Genomic DNA, 17,882 nt, shown 5'->3' with positions numbered 1-17,882 from the left:
TCCAAGCAAAGATGAAAAATCCAACAAGTAACTCTAATATACTTTCACTTTTACATGCTGCAATTCTTTCATTAGAATATAAGCATAATTCCTGGATAAGTACTATGAAGTTAGATCAGCAACTAGAATGACAAGTTAGCACAAAGTTCACATGAATAGCAAAGTTCATTTACAGTTAGATGCCTTGATTTTACATAGGCAACAATAGCTACTGTCATGTTAAAGTGGAAACTAACTTAATTGAACTTAACAATGAACATAACATGCATTTAAACGCCTAGTTCATTAGATCTAGTTGATGACAAACTAGCATATAGTGTTCAAAATCACTAATTACCCGTTAAAAAAAACAAGCAGGTTCGAAATTACAACACACTATGAACACCAAAAATATAACAGATCATCTCAATGTAATTCAAGAAAGCAAATTCGATTCAATCACTCTGCTCTAGATGAGCCAAAATTCAAATCCATACTAATCATTTACACCAAGCTCTTATCATCTTCGGATCAACACCATAAAAGTAAGAGAGGAAGAGAGTTGGACCTGAAGTGCAAAGTTCCTTATATTAATCAGAAAAGGAAGAACAATCAGCTAAAAATTGTGATTCCGAATCCAGCGAAAAGAAACAGCGGCTAAATCAAAATGGCGAAATCGAAGCAGAAAAACGAACGGCCTGACCTCGCCGGACAAAACTCGAACTCCACTTCAACGTAAAGCTCCAGCAATCAACTCAATCAAACTTAATATCAAACGAACCCCATAGTTTCCGAAATCAAAAATCAAAACGAAAATGAAGAAACAAAATATTTTTTTTGTATCTTTTTCTGTAATGCAATCACAAATTAATTTCAAAATATATTTACTTTTTTTTTTGTGTCTATTTTCTGAATCTCCAAGAAACAGAGAAGGAACTCTCTAAAACCCTAGCCCTCTTTCTTCTCATTTTCCTCCCAATTTTTCTGTCCAAAAATCTCCCAAATCGTGTGTCCAGCCCCTAAAACGTGTAGAGAATATATATATATATATATATATATATATATATATATCGAACCTTCCTAGGTGAATGGAATGCGGGGATTCGGCTTCACTGTAATTCGTCCGCTCCCATTTAACCAAAATTTGTTTAAAATAAAAATAAAAAATGTATGAGGCTGAAGAATATTCGATGTCAGATTTTATGTTCTACGAATAAAATTAAAAGTAAAAATAGACTAAATGCTATTAAAGTAACTCATGCAAATATTTTAAAATACCAAGAATACTAAAATAAAAATTATGTGGGTTGAAAATTACGTGCTTGCAACTATCCCTATTTGCTTGGAAACACGAAGTATTTTTGAACAAAGAATTAAGTGAGCAACGTAATTGATTCCTGGCCTCACACTTATTCAAACCAAAATAAAAGGTGGATAAAAAGATTGTGACTGAGCCTTAGTATTTGAGCTGCCTACATATCCTTGGCTATAAAGGAATCATGTCACATGTAGTTTGGAAGTATGAAAAATAGAGAAGGATACCAAGGTGGAGAGTCGATGGAAGTGCCGTCGAGGTTCCGGTCCGCGGTTCCCATCATTACATCAAAAATAAAATCAAATAAGATAAAAATTACAAAATCCTATCTACTCTTATGTCTTGAATTGTAATGACCCGGCCGGTCGTTTCGAGAGTTAGAGCCCCGATCCCCTTTTAAATGCTTCTACCATATCTATTTCTGCAATTGTGACTTGCCGGGAAGTTTCGTTTTATTTTTTGGAGTGTTTTGGGACACTTAGTTCTTAAACGAAATCTTAAGCCTTAGGATTTGGACCGTAGTCGAAACTGTGTGAAGACGACTCTGGAATGGAGTTCCGTCGGCTCCGTTAGGTGTTTTCGGACTTAGGGGCGTGTCTCGATTGTGTTTTGGAGGTCTGTAGCTCATTTAGGCTTGAAATGGCGAAAGTCAAAGTTTTGGGGATTTTGACCGGTAGAGGACTTTTGATATCGGGGTCGGATTCCGATTACGGAAGTTGGAATAGGTCCGCAAGGTCGATTATGACTTGTGTGCAAAATTTGGGGTCAATTGGACGTGGTTTGATAGGTTTCGGCATCGGTTGCCGAATTTGAAAGTTTCAAGTTTTTTAAGTTTGAATCAGAGGATGATTCGTGATTTTAGCGTTGTTTGATGTGGTTTGAGGGCTCGACTAAGTTCGTATGGTATTTTAGGACTTGTTGGTATGTTTGGTTGAGGTCCCGGAGGCCTCGGGTTGATTTCGGATGGTTAACGGACCTTTTGAACTTAAGAGAAGATAGCAGATTTCTGGTGTTTTTGTTGCAGACATTTCTTCATCGCGTTCGCAAGAGAGGTCTCGCGATCGCGTAAGGCATCAGAGTGGCCAGCTGAAGTTGTTCTTCGCGTTCGTGAATATGGGGACGTGATCACGTAGGTTGGTCAGGATATGATCGCGAACGCGTGGGCTAGGCCGCATTCGCGAAGAGGAAGTAAAGCAGTAGTGGAATTCAAGTGTTGTTCTTTGCGAATGCGTGGGGTTGTTCGCGATCGCGTAAGTATGAGAGCCAGTAAATCGCGTTCGCGTAGGGTTAAATTATGGGGCAACGAAGTTGTGCTTCGCGATCGCGAGGCTAGTTTCGCGATCGCGATTAAGGAATCACTGGGCAGTATTAAACATTTCAAAAAAGAGGGGTTGGCCATTTTTATCAAAACATGAGTTTGGGAGCTCGGATTTGGACGAGATTTTGGGGGGTTTTCAGAAACATTGATTGGGTAATGATTCTACACTCTATTTTGGTTATATCCCACTAATCTATCATTAATTTCATCTTTAATTTCGGATTTTGGGGTTGAAATTTTGGAAAAATTGGAAGAAGTTCTTCAACTAAGATTTCGGGTTTTGGAAGGGGATTCGAGGTAGGATTTGAGTAATTTTTATATGGTTGGACTCGTGAGTGAATGGGCATTCATATTTTGTGGCTTTTATCCGATTCCGAGACGTGGACCCGGGGAGACCTTTTGGGACGATTTCCTAATTTCTCGCTTTAGCTTAGATTTCATTGACTAGATTAGTTTCTTATAGCTATATTTATGGTATGTAATTGATTTTGGCTAGATTTGGGCCATTCGGATCCGGATATTCGTGGGAAGAGCATTGCTACCGACTGATTTAGCTTGGTTCGAGGTAAGTGGCTTGCCTAACCTTGTGTGGGGGAAATCCTCTTAGGATTTGGTACTGATTTTACTATGTGAGCGCCGTGTACGCGAGGTGACGAGTGCGTACACATGCTATTTGTTGAAAAACCTGATTTTTAATGAGAAATTCCTTGTTTACACCTTTAATTGAATATACTAGCATGCATAGTTACCATGTTAGCTTAGAATACCATGTCTATGTGCCTTATTTTCTTAATTGAACTCTTTGCAGCATGCCTATTGAATTCCTTCTTCTTTCCCAAGTTGTACTTAGTCTAGACTATAGATTCTCTTGCTGTACTTGTCGTTTGTAATTGATTGCTTTATGTATTTACTTTGAAACTACGGGACGGTATCCCGAGAGATCCCCTGCATATTTACTTTTGGGACTATGGGACGGCATCCCGGGAGATCCCCCTGCACATTTACTTTGAGACTACGAGGCGGTACCTCGAGAGTTCTCCCTATATATTTATTTTTGGGACTACGAGACGTTATCTCGGGAGATCCCTTGTCGCTTAATTCCGTGCACTGTTATGTTATTTCACTGTGCTTTCCTTTGTTGAACTTTAGTCTCTTATTATACTACTTATTCTCCTATTTTTATTATTATATACCAGTGGGCCTGACCTAACCTCGCCACTACTCGATCGAGGTTAGGCTCAACACTTACTGGGTACTGATTATGGTGTACTCATGCTACTCTTCTACATATGTTTTGTGTGCAGATTCATGTGCTCGTTATCAGTTGCAGTATCCGTGAGTTTGAGGCAGCTGTTAGAGACTTCAAGGTATATCTGCCGCGTCCGTAGACCTCGGAGTCCCCTTCTATTCTTTCCCGTGTCAAACACTTCTTCTGTATTTGTTTTTTTGCTAGACTTCGGTGTATAGAGATGGTATTTACTTTTATATCTTGTGACTCATGACATTCCGGGTTTTGGGAAGGCTGTGCAAGTAGAGTTTGGTTATTGTACATGCCGGGTGACATCGTTCTGTTGATTTATTCAATATCTATTGCAGTTAGAAGTCAAACTTGTTTTCTTTCAATATTGGTATTTTTTGTGAATTGTTAGGCTTACCTAGCCGTAGAGACTAGGCGCTATCACGACGTGGTTCAGAGGGATGTTTAGGTCATGACAAGTTGGTATCAGAGCTCTAGGTTCATAGGAGTGGTATCACAAATCGGTTTATTAGAGTCTCGCGGATCTGTACAGAGACGTCCGTACTCATCTTCGAGAGGCTATGGAACTGTTAGGAACAATCATACTTCTTTTGATTCCTCGTCGTGCGAGTTATTGACTTCAAATTCTAAACTTCTCTATTCTATTCTTATAGCTATATGGTGAGGACCCGTACCGGGAGATCTAATGACCAGGCACTCACTCCCCCTGCTAGAGCCGCCAGAGGCCGGGGTCGGGGTAGAGGATGACCACACGGTGCATGCAGAGCACCCGCACAAGCTGCGATAGAGGAGCCCCCAGCAGCTCCAGCTGGAGGGCAGGCACCGGAGGTTCCTATTGCTGCACCAGTCCTCCAGGAGACTCTAGCCCAGTTCATGAGCATGTTAAGCACCTTAGCTCAGGCTGGATTGATTCCACTAGCTCCCGCCACATCTCAGGTGGGGGGAGGGGAACAAACTCCCGCAACCCGCACTCCTAAGCAGAGGGTCCAGGTTGATAAGGCCCCAGAGTTCATTCCTATACCGCCGATAGCTCCGGTTCAGCATGAGACTAGAACAGCCGATTCTGAGGCGGATCAGCTCAGACTTGTGAGGTACAAGAAGTACCACCCACCTACCTTTAGAGAATTGGCTACAGATGATGCTCAGGGTTTTCTGGAGGAGTGTTATCGTATTCTCCGTACGATGGGCGTAGCGGAGATGAGTGGGGTTTCTTTTACCACTTTTCAGCTTAGAGGAGCAACCTATTAATAGTGGTGTGCTTATGAGTTGAGTAGTCCAGATGAGGTAGCTTCACTTACATGGACTCAGTTCTCGGATATGTTTTTGAGAGAGTATGTCCCCCATAGCCTCAGGGACTCATGGCGCACAGAGTTTGAGCAGCTACGCCAGGATACTACGGCTGTGTTAGAGTATGTAATCTGCTTCAATGATTTGTCCCGACATACACCGGCCTTGGTTGCCACAGTTCGAGAGAGGGTTCGACAGTTTATTGAGGGACTCCACCCCAGTATCCATATTAGTATGGCCAGGGAGTTGGAGATGGATATCCCTTATCAGCAGGTTGTGAATATTGAAATGAGATTGGAGGGCATACTTGCCCGGGACCGAGAGGAGAGAGAGGCCAAGAGGTCTCGTGAGACTGGTTCTTATTCTGGAGCTCGTGCCCCAGCAACTCGCCATGGTAGGGATCATGTGAGTCACCCCGTTCATTCAGCTCTTCCAGCCGCCAGTGGTGTTCCACCCCCTTCTAGGCCCTAGGAGCCTTATTATGCACCGCAAGTATCTAGTATGCCTCCTGCTCGGGGTGCTTTTAGCGGCCAGTCCAGTAGACCTAGCCCGAGTTAGTCACAACAGCCAGGCCCTCCGAGGGGTTGCTTTGAGTGTGGCGATACCCGCCATATGGTGAGGGATTATCCCTGACTTAGGAGGGTTGCACCTCCACAGACTTCTCAGCCACCACATGCTCCATCAGTTCCTCAAGCTATGATTCCAGCACCAGCTACCGCCCCACCTGCTCAGCCAGCTCGAGGTGGAGGTCGGGGAGGTCGAGGTCGTCCTAGAGGGGGAGGCCAAGCCAAGTATTATGCTCTTCCGGCTCGAACAGAGGCAGTTGCTTCCGACTCTGTCATTACAGGTATTGTTCCAGTCTGTCATAGAGATGCGTCGGTATTATTTGACCTAGGCTCTACGTATTCGTATGTGTCCTCTTATTTTGAGCCACATTTGGGTGTATCTCGGGATTTTTTGAGTTCCCCTATTTATGTGTCCACTCATGTGAGAGATTCTCTTATTGTGGACCGTGTGTATCGGTCGTGTTTGGTTGCTCTTAGTGGTTTTAATACCATAGCCGATTTATTATTGCTCAGTATGGTAGACTTTGATGTTATTTTGGGTATGGACTGGTTGTCGCCCCATTATGCTATTCTTGATTGTCACTCTAAGACCGTGACGCTGGCTATGCTAGGTTTACCGTGATTAGAGTGGAGAGGTACCTTAGAGTATACTCCCAGCAGAGTTATTTCATTTCTTAAAGCTCAACGAATGTTCGAGAAGGGGTGTGACGTGTATCTAGCTTATATGAGAGATTCCAGTATTGATACCCCTACAGTTGAGTCAGTTCCAGTAATAAGGGACTTTCCAAATGTGTTCCCAGCTGATCTTCCTGGCATGTCGCCCGAGAGAGATATTAATTTTGGCATTGATTTGTTGTCGGGCACTCATTCTATCTCTATTCCTCCATATCGTATGGCTCCTCCTGAGTTGAAGGAGTTGAAGGAGCAGTTGCCGGAGTTGCTTGATAAGGGCTTCATTCGGCGTAGTGTGTCACCTTGGGGTGCTCCGGTCTTATTTGTAAAGAAGAATGATAGTTCTATGCGTATGTGTATTGATTATCGCCAGCTGAACAAAGTTACAGTAAAGAACAAGTATCCATAGCCTCGTATTAATGACTTATTTGATCAGTTACAGGATGCCAAAGTGTTCTCCAAGATTGACTTACGTTCAGGCTATCATCAGTTAAAGATTCGGAAGCCAGATATCCCAAAAACTGCTTTCAGGACCCGATATGGTCACTATGAGTTTCTTGTTATGTCTTTTGGGCTGACCAACGCCCCAACAACCTTTATGCATTTGATGTACAGTGTATTTCGGCCTTATCTTGACTCCTTCATCATTGTATTTATTGACGACATTCTAGTTTACTCCCGGACTCGGGCGGATCATGAGCAGCACCTGAGGACTGTGCTTCAGACTCTGAGAGAGAAGAGGTTGTATGCAAAATTTTCTAAGTATGAGTTTTGTCTAGACTCAGTGGCATTTTTGGGCCATGTAGTATCGAGTGATGGGATCAAGGTGGATCCAAAGAAGGTGGAAGCGGTGCAGAGCTGGCCTAGATCGTCATCAGCTACAGAAATCCGCAGTTTTCTTGGGTTGGCGGGGTATTACCATCGTTTTGTTGAGGGATTCTCATCTATTGCATCACCCATGACCAGGCTGACCTAGAAGGGTGCTCCGTTCAGGTGGACAGAGGAGTGTGAGGAGAGCTTTCAGAAGCTCAAGACAACTTTGACTACAACCCCAGTTTAGGTATTGCCTACAGGTTCGGGGTCCTACATAGTATATTGTGACGCATCGCGGATTGGTCTTGGCGTGGTGTTGATGCAGGACGGTAGGATGATTGCCTATGCGTCCAGACAACTGAAGGTGCATGAGAAGAACTATCCTGTCCACGACCTTGAGTTAGCAGCTATTGTTCATGCCCTGAAGCTTTGGCGCCACTATTTGTACGGTGTTCCTTGTGAGATTTACACTGATCATCGAAGTTTGCAGCATCTGTTCAAGCAAAAGGATCTTAATTTGCGTCAACGAAGGTGGTTGGAGCTACTTAAGGATTATGATATCACCATTTTGTACCATCCAGGGAAGGCCAATTTGGTGGCCGATGCTTTGAGTCATCGGGCGGAGAGTTTGGGGAGTTTAGCATATCTTCCAGCAGCAGAGAGACCCTTAACATTGGATGTTCAGGACTTAGCCAGCCAGTTTGTGAGATTGGATATTTCTGAGCCGAGTCGAGTGTTGGATTGTGTGGTCTCTCGATCTTCTCTTTATGATCGTATCAAGGAGCGTCAGTATGATGACCCCCACCTGCTTGTCCTTAAGGATATGGTTCAGCACGGTGATGCTAAGGAGGTCACTATTGGGGATGATGGCGTATTGAGGATGCAGGGCAGGCTATGTGTGCCTAATGTAGATAGTTCACATGAGCTGATTCTTCAGGAGGCTCATAGCTCGCGGTACTCCATTCATTCGGGTTCCGCGAAGATGTATCAGGACTTGAGGCAGAATTATTGGTGGAGGAGAATGAAGAAGGACAGAGTGGAGTATGTGGCTCAGTGCCTGAATTGCCAGGAGGTGAAGTGTGAGCATCAGCGGTCGGCTGGGTTGCTTCAGAAGTTAGAGATTTTGGAGTGGAAAGAGTTTGGGGAGTTTAGCATATCTTCCAGCAGCAGAGAGACCCTTAACATTGGATGTTCAGGCCTTAGCTAGCCAGTTTGTGAGATTGGATATTTCTGAGCTGAGTCGAGTGTTGGATTGTGTGGTCTCTCGGTCTTCTCTTTATGATCGTATCAAGGAGCGTCAGTATGATGACCCCCACCTGCTTGTCCTTAAGGATATGGTTCAACACAGTGATGCTAAGGAGGTCACTATTGGGGATGATGGCGTTTTGAGGATGCATGGCAGGCTATGTGTGCCTAATGTAGATAGTTCACGTGAGCTGATTCTTCAGGAGGCTCATAGCTCGCGGTACTCCATTCATCTGGGTGCCGCGAAGATGTTTCAGGACTTGAGGCAGAATTACCGGTGGAGGAGAATGAAGAAGGACATAGTGGAGTATGCGACTTAGTGCCTAAATTGCCAGCAGGTGAAGTGTGAGCATCAGCGGTCGGCTGGGTTGCTTCAGAAGTTAGAGATTTCAGAGTGGAAATGGTAGCAGATCACTATGGATTTTGTTGTTGGACTCCCACGGACTCAGCGGAGGTTTGATGCAGTTTGGGTGATTGTGGATAGGCTGATCAAGTCAGCTCATTTCATTCCTGTGATGACTACTTATTCTTCTGACCAGCTGGCTCGAATTTACATCCGCGAGATCGTCAGGCTTCATGGCATACCGGTATCTATCATCTCTGATCGGGGTACACACTTTACAACACAGTTCTGGAGGGTTGTACAGCAGGAGTTGGGTACTCGGGTTGAGTTGAGCACAATATTTCACCCTTAGATGGACGGACAGTCCGAGCGCACTATTTAGTTACTGGAGGATATGCTCCACGCATGTGTGATAGATTTTGGGGGGGGGGTGCTTGGGACCGGTTCTTGCCACTTGTGGAGTTTTCCTACAACAAAAGTTTTTAGTCAAGCATTCAGATGGCACCGTATGAGGCTCTGTATGGTAGGCGGTGTCGGTCTCCATTGGGTTGGTTTTGAGCCGGACGAGGCCAGATTATTAGGTACAGACTTGGTCCAGGATGCCCTGGATAAGGTAAAGGTGATTCAGGATCGACTTCACACAGTCCAGTCCAGACAGAAGAGTTATGCGTACCGGAGGGTTCGTGATGTAGCATTCATGGTTGAAGAGCGGGTCTTGCTCTGGATTTCGCCTATGAAGGGCGTTATGAGGTTCGGGAAGAAGCGCAGGTTGAGCCCATGATTTATCAGCCCATTTGAGGTGTTGCGACGCGTTGGGGAGGTTGCTTATGAGCTTGCCTTGCCTCCCACGCTTGCATGGGTCCACCCAGTATTTCATGTTTCTATGCTTCGTAAGTATCACGACGATCCGACTCATGTGTTGGATTTCAATTCGGTCTAGTTGGACAAGGATCTATCTTATGTCGAGGAGCCAGTGGCTATTTTGGACAAGCAGGTTAGGAAGTTGAAGTCAAAGAACATTATTTCTGTGAAGGTTCAGTGGAAGGGTCAGCCGGTCGAGGAGGCGACTTGGGAGACCGAGCATGTTATGCACTAAAGTTATCCTCATCTTTTCACCACTTCAGGTATGTCTTTATGTTCGTTCGAGGACGAATGATTATTTTAAGAGGGGAAGGATGTAATGACCCGGCCGGTCCTTTCGAGAGTTATAGCCCCGCTCCCCTATTAACTGCTTCTCCCATATCTATTTCTGCTATTGTGACTTGCCGGGAGGTTTCGTTTTTGTTTTTGGAGTGTTTTGGGACACTTGGTCCCTAAACGGAAGCTTAAACCTTAGGATTTGAACTGTAGTTGGAACTGTGTGAAGACGATTTTGGAATGGAGTTTTGTCGGTTTCGTTAGCTCCGTTAGGTGATTTTGGACTTAGGGGCATGCCCGGATTGTGTTTTGGAGGTCTGTAGCTCATTTAGGCGTGAAATGGCGAAAGTCGAAGTTTTGGAGATTTTGACCAGTAGTGTACTTTTGATATCATGGTCGGATTTCGATTTCGAAAATTAGAGTAGGTCCGTAAGGTTGATTATGACTTGTGTGTAAAATTTGGGGTCAATCGGACGTGGTTTGATAGGTTTCGGCATCGGTTGTCGAATTTGGAAGTTTCAAGTTCTTTAAGTTTGAATTGGAGGATGATTCGTGATTTTAGCGTTGTTTGATGTGGTTTGAAGGCTCGACTAAGTTTGTATGGTATTTAAGGACTTGTTGGTATGTTTGGTTGAGGTCTCGGGGGCCTCGGGTTGATTTCGGATGGTTAACAGACCTTTTGAACTTAAGAGAAGATAGCAGATTTCTGGTGTTTTTGTTGCAGACATTTCTTCATCGCGTTCGCGAGATAGGTCTCGCGATCGCGTAAGGCATCGGAGAGGCCAGCTGAAATTATTCTTTGCATTCGTGAATATGAGGATGTGATCATGTAGGTTGGTCAGGCTGTGCATCGCGAATGCGTGGGCTAGGCCGCGTTCACGAAGAGGAAGTAAAACAGTAGTGGAATTCAAGTGTTGTTCTTCGCAAACGCGTGAGGTCGTTCGCGATCGCGTAAGTATGAGAGCGAGTGAATCACGTTCGTGTTGTGTTTTCTACGTTCGCATAGGGTTAAATTCTGGGGAAGCGAAGTTATGCTTCGCGATCGTGAGGCTAGTTCCGCGATTGCGATTAAGGAATCACTGGGCAGTATTAAACATTTCAAAAACGAGGGTTTGCCCATTTTTATCAAAACTTGAGTTTGGGAGCTCGGATTCAGATGAGATTTTGGGAGATTTTCAGAGACATCGATTGGGTAATGATTCTACACTCTATTTTGGTTATATCCCACTAATCTACTACTAATTTCATCTTTAATTTCAGATTTTGGGGTCGAATTTTGGAAAAATTGGAAGAAGTTCTTCAACTAAGATTTCGGGTTTTGGAAGGGGATTCATGGTAGGATTTGAGTAATTTTTATATGGTTAGACTCGTGAGTGAATGGGTGTTCATATTTTGTAACTTTTACCCGATTACGAGACGTGGGACCGGGGAGGCGTTTTGGGGCGATTTTCTAATTTCTCGCTTTAGCTTAGATTTCATTGACTATATTAGTTTCTTATAGCTATATTTATGGTATGTAATTATTTTTGGCTAGATTTGGGCCATTCGGAGCCGTATATTCATGGGAAGAGCATTGCTACCGACTGATTTAGCTTGGTTCGAGATAAGTAGCTTGCCTAACCTTGTGTGGGGAAATCCCCATAGGATTTGGTACTGATTTTACTATGTGAGCGCCGTGTACATGAGGTGAGGAGTGCGTACACGGGCTATTGATTGAAAAACCTAATTTTTAATAGGAAATTCCCCGTTTACACCTTTAATTGAATATACTAGCATGCGTAGTTACCCTGTTAGCTTAGAATAACATGTCTACGTGCCTTATTTGCTTAATAGAACTCTTTGCAGCATGCCTATTGAATTCCTGCTTCTTTCTCGACTTGTACTTAGTTTAGACTGTAGATTCTCTTGTTGTACTTGTCGTCTGTAATTGATTGCGCATTGTATTTACTATGGGAGGGACTACGGGACGGTATCCTGGGAGATCCCCCCGCATATTTACTTTTGGGACTATGGGATGTCATCCCGGGAGATCCCCCTGCACATTTACTTTGAGTCTACGAGGCGGTACCTCAGGAGTTCTCCCTGTATATTTGCTTTTGGGTCTACGAGACAGTATCTCGAGAGATCCCCTGTCGCTTAATTCCGTGCACTATTATGTTATTTCACTATGCTTTCCTTTGTTGAACTTTAGTCTCTTATTATACTACTTATTCTCTTGTTTTTATTATTATATACCTGTGGGCCTGACCTGACCTCGTCACTGCTCGACCTAGGTTAGGCTCGGCACTTACTAGATACCGATTATGGCATACTCATGCCACTCTTCTGCACATGTGTTTGTGTAGATTCAGGTGCTCGTTATCAGCCGCAGTATCTGTGAGTTCGAGGCAGCTGTTGGAGACTTCAAGGTATATTGTCGCATCCGCAGACCTCAGAGTCCCCTTCTATTCTTCCCCTGTCAAACACTTCTTCTGTATTTGTTTTTTTTTTGCTAGACTTCGGTGTATAGAGATGGTATTTACTTTTATATCTTGTGACTCATGAAATTTCGGGTTTTGGGAAGGCTGTGCAAGTAGAGTTTGGTTATTGTACATGCCGGGCGGCATCGTTCTTTTCATTTATTCAGTATCTATTGCAGTTAGAAGTCAGACTTGTTTTCTTTCGATATTGGTATTTTTTGGGAATTGTTAGGCTTTCCTAGTCGTAGAGAATAGGCGCCGTCACGACGTGGTTCGCAGGGATGTTTGGGTCGTGACATGAATCTTCATACGGTCTTATTGTGCATCTCGAACCGTTGACTCGCATTTTCAAGGCTAACTTCTGCTTCTTCTAACTTGAGTTGACCCTATTTTTAAGGCGAGCTCGACACTTCTGACGTTCTGATCCGAACTCGAATTCATTTTGAAGTAATACCCTCGTTCTCCAGGTGGGTGCCTGCTACTAACTTGAACTTGAAATTAACTCTGAAATAAATACCCTCGTTCTTTAGGTGGGTGTCTGCTACTGACTTAATACTTAAAATTAACTCTGAAATGCATACCCTCATTCTCCAGATGGGCGCCTGCTACTAAATCTGAAACTTGAAATCAACTATGAAATGAATACGTTCGTTCTCCAGGTGGGTGACTGCAATCACAACAAAACAAACAAAACAAAGAAAACGTTTTACCCTAGTTTGTATCAGGAATATCTGTGAGTGTTAGTTGAATCCCATTATCCAGGAGGGTCCTGCAAACTTAATAAATTAAATTTCATTATCCAGGAGGGTCCTGAGGACTTTAAAAATTTTATCTCATTTTCTAAGATCAAAAGCTCAAAACAAAATCCCATTATCCAGGAGGGTCCTGATAATTTTTAGATAAAATTCATTTTTATGAGAAAAAACTTTAAAACTAAATCCCATTATCCAGGAGGGTCCTGAGCATTTTAAAAATTAAAATTCCTGTTTTAAGAGTAAAAACGTCAAAATTAAATTCCATTATCCATGAGGGTTCTGAAAACTTGAAAGTTAAAATCCATTTTCTATATGTAAAAACTCAAGCCTAAATCCCATTATTCAGGAGGGTCCTGAAGAATCGAAAAAAAAAACTCACCTTAAACATTGCTTTCCTCATGGAAGATACCTGCAAAACGAACAAAATTCCTTGCCCCTGTTTCAATAAAAGAAAATTTTGTGAGTTTGAAAATATGGCGATAGTTTGTGGCATTGTTGCTGAAAGTGTCTGCTTCTACAACTGTCATGCTTTATTTTGATTGGCTACTTCGACTGTAAAAACCTTTGAGTGACTAAAGTCTTTTATCATTTACTTATTGTATTATGCTTTAAATTTGATAATTGTTGAACCTTCATATTTCCCTGAATCCAAGAGTTGTTTGATCCTCCGAACTTGACTTACTACCACACTGCTCCTTTTGAAATATGTCACTTATGATGTGCTTGGCTGAACTTTGCTTTGTGCAATCAAAAAGCTGGTAGTAGAGTTTGAAGTCCTTTGTTGCTTGTTTTAACAAAAACTAACTTGAAAGAGACTCAAAGAAACATAACCAAAAGAACAAAGGGAAGTGATTTTTTAGCAGAAGGAATAAAAAGAACAGGTCTAAACAAAGATGTCTATTTGGAGAAGAGAGGAAAAGTGACTTATCTGAGTGAAGCAGCTGGCTCCAATGATCATGACATGCATTTTGGATTGAACAGCCTGATCTTCCAAACTACTCTAAACTTCAGTTCATGGCATGCCTTCATATTTTGAAACCGACCTTCAATGATTCAACTTTATTGTACAACTCACAATCCTCATTAGACTTGTAGTGCCCCCAAAGTGTTTTCACTAACAAGCCTCTCTTGTTTATTTATCTCTCCCTCACCATCGCCTTATGGCACCCGCGAGGGTTTTCACCAATAAGACTCTCTCAGTTTAATTTTTTTCTCAACTCACTATCGCCTTATGGTGCCCGTGAGGATTTTCACCAATAAGACTCTCTTATTTTACTCATTTTCCCTTGTGCCCATGAACAAAGTATTACCCATGATATAAGAAAATCACACATCTATCTCACGCTTGACTTGGCATCCTCAAAGATTGATCGAAAGGTCTTTCTTTGGACCATAAGGTAGGTCGTTGGTCAAGGTTAGAAAGAAAGCATGTCATGAATGCTCAAAATAATTAAAGATAAATGGGTTTAAAATTACAACTTTTGGAATCAGCTCTTATAGCAAAACTAAAACTTCTGCCCCCGTTGTTTTGAGTCCGGAGAATTTTGGATTTTTAATTTGATGGGACCGAACCTGAGAGTAAGGCTGCCTACATATCCTTAAAAGGAATTAGGTCAAACGTAGTTCCAACTACAAGTCGTTTTGTTTTGTTGTTATCATTTTTTTTTCTTTTCCTCTTTTTTTATTTATTTTTCTTTCTCTTTGTTCTTTTTCTCTCCTTTTCTACTTTTTTTTAACTCTATTTCTGATTCCAAAAGAGGGGTATGAAAAAAATAAATTAAGGCCCAAAAGGGGTAGCATAGGATAAAAGTGTTTGTTTAGTAGAATAAAATGTCTTCGTCATTCCAACTTTGAACATGCCAAGTACAAAATATGCAATTGAAGATAAGCAAAGAAATCATACATAATATCTCTTGACTGCATAAGAATTGATAGCCTTATCCACAACTTTGCCTTCTATGTCTGTTAAATACAAAACACCATTGGGCAACACTCTTGTCACAACGAATGGCCCCTGCCAGTTTGGGGAAAACTTGCCTTTATTTTCAACTTGATGTGGAAGGATGCATTTCAATAATAACTGGCCCACTTCAAATTTTTGGGGACACATCTTCTTGTTGTATGCTCTTGCCATTCTCTTCTGATACAATTGAGCATGACATACTGCTGTCAATCTTTTCTCATCAATCAGACTCAAACTGCTCTAGTCGGGTTTTACAAACTCATCATCATCAATTTCAGCTTCTGCAATGATCCGAAGGGAGGAACATCAACCTCCGCAGGTATAACTGCTCCAGTTCCATATACCAACAAATAAGGAGTTGCACCTACCGAAGTGCGAACGGTAGTGCGATAGCCCAACAAAACAAAAGGCAAACTTTTCATGCCGCTTCCTAAAACCTTGCACCATTTTACGAAGTATATTCTTTATGTTCTTGTTATCAGCTTCAGCAGCTCCATTTGCCTTGGGGCGATACGGAGTTGAGTTTGATTCATAAGCTTGAACTATTGGCATACCTCTTTCATTAGATGACTGTTGAGATTAGCAACATTATCTATGATGATTACCTTTGGAATCATGAACCTGCAAATGATATTTGAATGAAGGAAATCTTCCAATGCCTTCTTGGTCACGGACTTGAAAGTCACTGCTTCCACCCACTTGGTGAAGTAATTAATGGCCACCAGAATAAACCTATGCCTATTCGATGCTGCCGACTTAATTGGTCCAATAACATCCATGCTCCAAGTAACAAAGTGCCAAGGTGCATACATTGTCTGCAACTCAGATGATGGAGAATGAATCAAATCACTGTGCACCTGGTAGTGATGATACTTGCGAACAAACCTGATGCAATCTCGTTCCATGGTGAACCAAAAATAACCTGCTCGAAGTATCTTCTTCCCCAAGACATACCTATTCATATGTGGCCCAAAAACTCTGGAGTGTACTGCAAACATTATAGTTGAAGCCACTTTAGCATCCATGCACCTCAGTCACCCCAGGTCTGGAGTTCTCTTGTACAAGATTCCTCCTCTTAAGAAAAGTCCACTAGCCAGACGCCGAATGGTTCTCTTTTGATCACCTATGTCACGTACTGGATATATCCCGGACTTGATGTATTCCTTAATATCATGGAACCAAGGGTTGCCATCAAGTTCCTTAATATCCTTTCACAACCAACACTTGTTGCTTCGCGTTAAGCATACTTAGTTTCTCTTTCACCCCTTCAACCGTCAAGGGCATTGCCTTTGTAAAGTCTAGAGCCTTAATTGAATTACCTTCACTAGCATGAATCAACGTGATGGGCTTGGAAAAATTCCCGGACCCCTATCCTTACGAACTATTTCAATCATGTCTGTCTCTGCATGGGCTGGAAAAGGATTTTGGTTGATGTTTGGCGTATCCGGGCTCTGTACTACAATTTGATATGTATCAATAAGCTCTTGGATTGCTCTTTTCAAATTCCAACACTTTTCTATGTCATGCTCCGGGGCATCAGAACAATATGCGTACCTCAAAGAATAATCAAGGTTATTTGGGGGTAGATTCAGTATCTTTGCCTTAATCGACCTCAGCACGTCCAATTGACTCAACCTTTGAATAAGCTGGAAGGACTCGCTACTGCCTTTCTCTCTTATACTCCGGCATTATTCGAAAGTTCGGACTAGTAGGGTTTCAGTAGGGTTGTATGGGTGGATAAGGGTTTTGTGGAGCTGACGCAAGCCATTATGGGTAAGATGGGGATTGAGCATATGATTGTGCGTGGTGAACATGGTATTAGGGTGGTCTGAGTGAGCATTGAGTATCTTGTGGCAAAAATAATGCTGGGGTGGACTATATGGAGCTTGGGCATAGGCTTGGGGTTAGAGTCGAGGTTGAGCGTACTGGTGATGCGGACCCCTTGGGCCACGCCATGGTCCAGAGACAACCATAGCAACATCATCCTTCTTATTCTTGCCTAACAAAATTCCTGTGCCATTCTGGATTGCCTGCGTGGTTGCTTTTATAGAGGAGTAGCTTATGATCTTGCTTGACTTGAGTCCCTCTTCTACCATTTCTCCCTTCTTTACTACATCGTTAAAAGGCTTACCCATGTCCGAGATCAAGTGGCCAAAGTAAGTAGGCTTTGGACTTGGAGAAAATACTTAACCATCTCGTCTTCTTCCATCGGAGGATTGACCCGGGCAGCTTGTTCTCTCCATATGAGCCCGTACTACCTAAAGCTTTTATTAGGCTTCTTTCTATCTTGTTCAGGGACAAGCGATCTTGGACAATGTCTATATTGTACTGAAAGTGCCTAGCAAAGGCTTGAGCCATATTATCTCATGTGTACCACTTGTTAGCATCTTACTAGATGTACTATTCCAGGGCGGCTCCACTCAAACTCTGACTGAAATAGGCCATTAACAGCTCGTCTTTTCCGCCAACGCCTCTCATCTTACTGCAATAACCTCTCAAATAGACTACATGATCTTCATGTTCGTCATACAAATCAAACTTTGATATCCCAACAGACAACTAGACATTAGGGAACAAACATATGTCCTTGTAAGACACACTTACTTGGCTTCCTATCCCTTGCATGTTCCTTAAAGATTGCTCAAAACTCTTCATCTTCCTGGATATCTCATCTTTCTCTACATTCGTAGCGGGCTTTTTGGTTTCTACGGGAGGCTCAAAGTGAGGGGTATAGCAATAGGGGTCCGGGACCTTGAAAGTTGGTTCTGGGGC

The 17,882-nt window shown here is 42.7% G+C and overlaps 1 protein-coding gene across 1 annotated transcript; it reads right to left on the bottom strand.

Moving 5' to 3' along the window:
- Positions 1-13,366: 13,366 nt before the first annotated feature.
- Positions 13,367-17,245, bottom strand: LOC117280012 (uncharacterized). Its single transcript, XM_070179366.1, has 4 exons — positions 17,050-17,245; positions 15,665-16,098; positions 13,527-13,583; positions 13,367-13,375 (listed from the first exon to the last, which is right to left on the bottom strand). Exons 1-4 carry the CDS (start codon positions 17,243-17,245, stop codon positions 13,367-13,369), a joined length of 696 nt encoding a protein of 231 aa, XP_070035467.1.
- Between the last annotated feature and the right edge of the window lie 637 nt (positions 17,246-17,882).

This window comes from Nicotiana tomentosiformis, chromosome 6, assembly GCF_000390325.3.
Source record: "Nicotiana tomentosiformis chromosome 6, ASM39032v3, whole genome shotgun sequence".
Lineage (NCBI taxonomy): Eukaryota > Viridiplantae > Streptophyta > Magnoliopsida > Solanales > Solanaceae > Nicotiana > Nicotiana tomentosiformis.
The sequence above is the reverse complement of the archived record's forward strand: the minus strand, read 5'-3'. Positions and strand labels throughout refer to the sequence as shown.

Bases quoted from the DNA above. Each gene is read 5' to 3' on its own strand.
- LOC117280012 (XM_070179366.1), bottom strand. From the start codon at position 17,245: ATGGGTAAGCCTTTTAACGATGTAGTAAAGAAGGGAGAAATGGTAGAA. The intron at 16,099-17,049 runs GTCCGCATCACC...TAATGTTTGCAG, and splicing joins ACCATGGCGTGGCCCAAGGG to TACACTCCAGAGTTTTTGGG. The intron at 13,584-15,664 runs GTATGCCAATAG...TTATTGAAACAG, and splicing joins ACAGTCATCTAATGAAAGAG to GGGCAAGGAATTTTGTTCGT.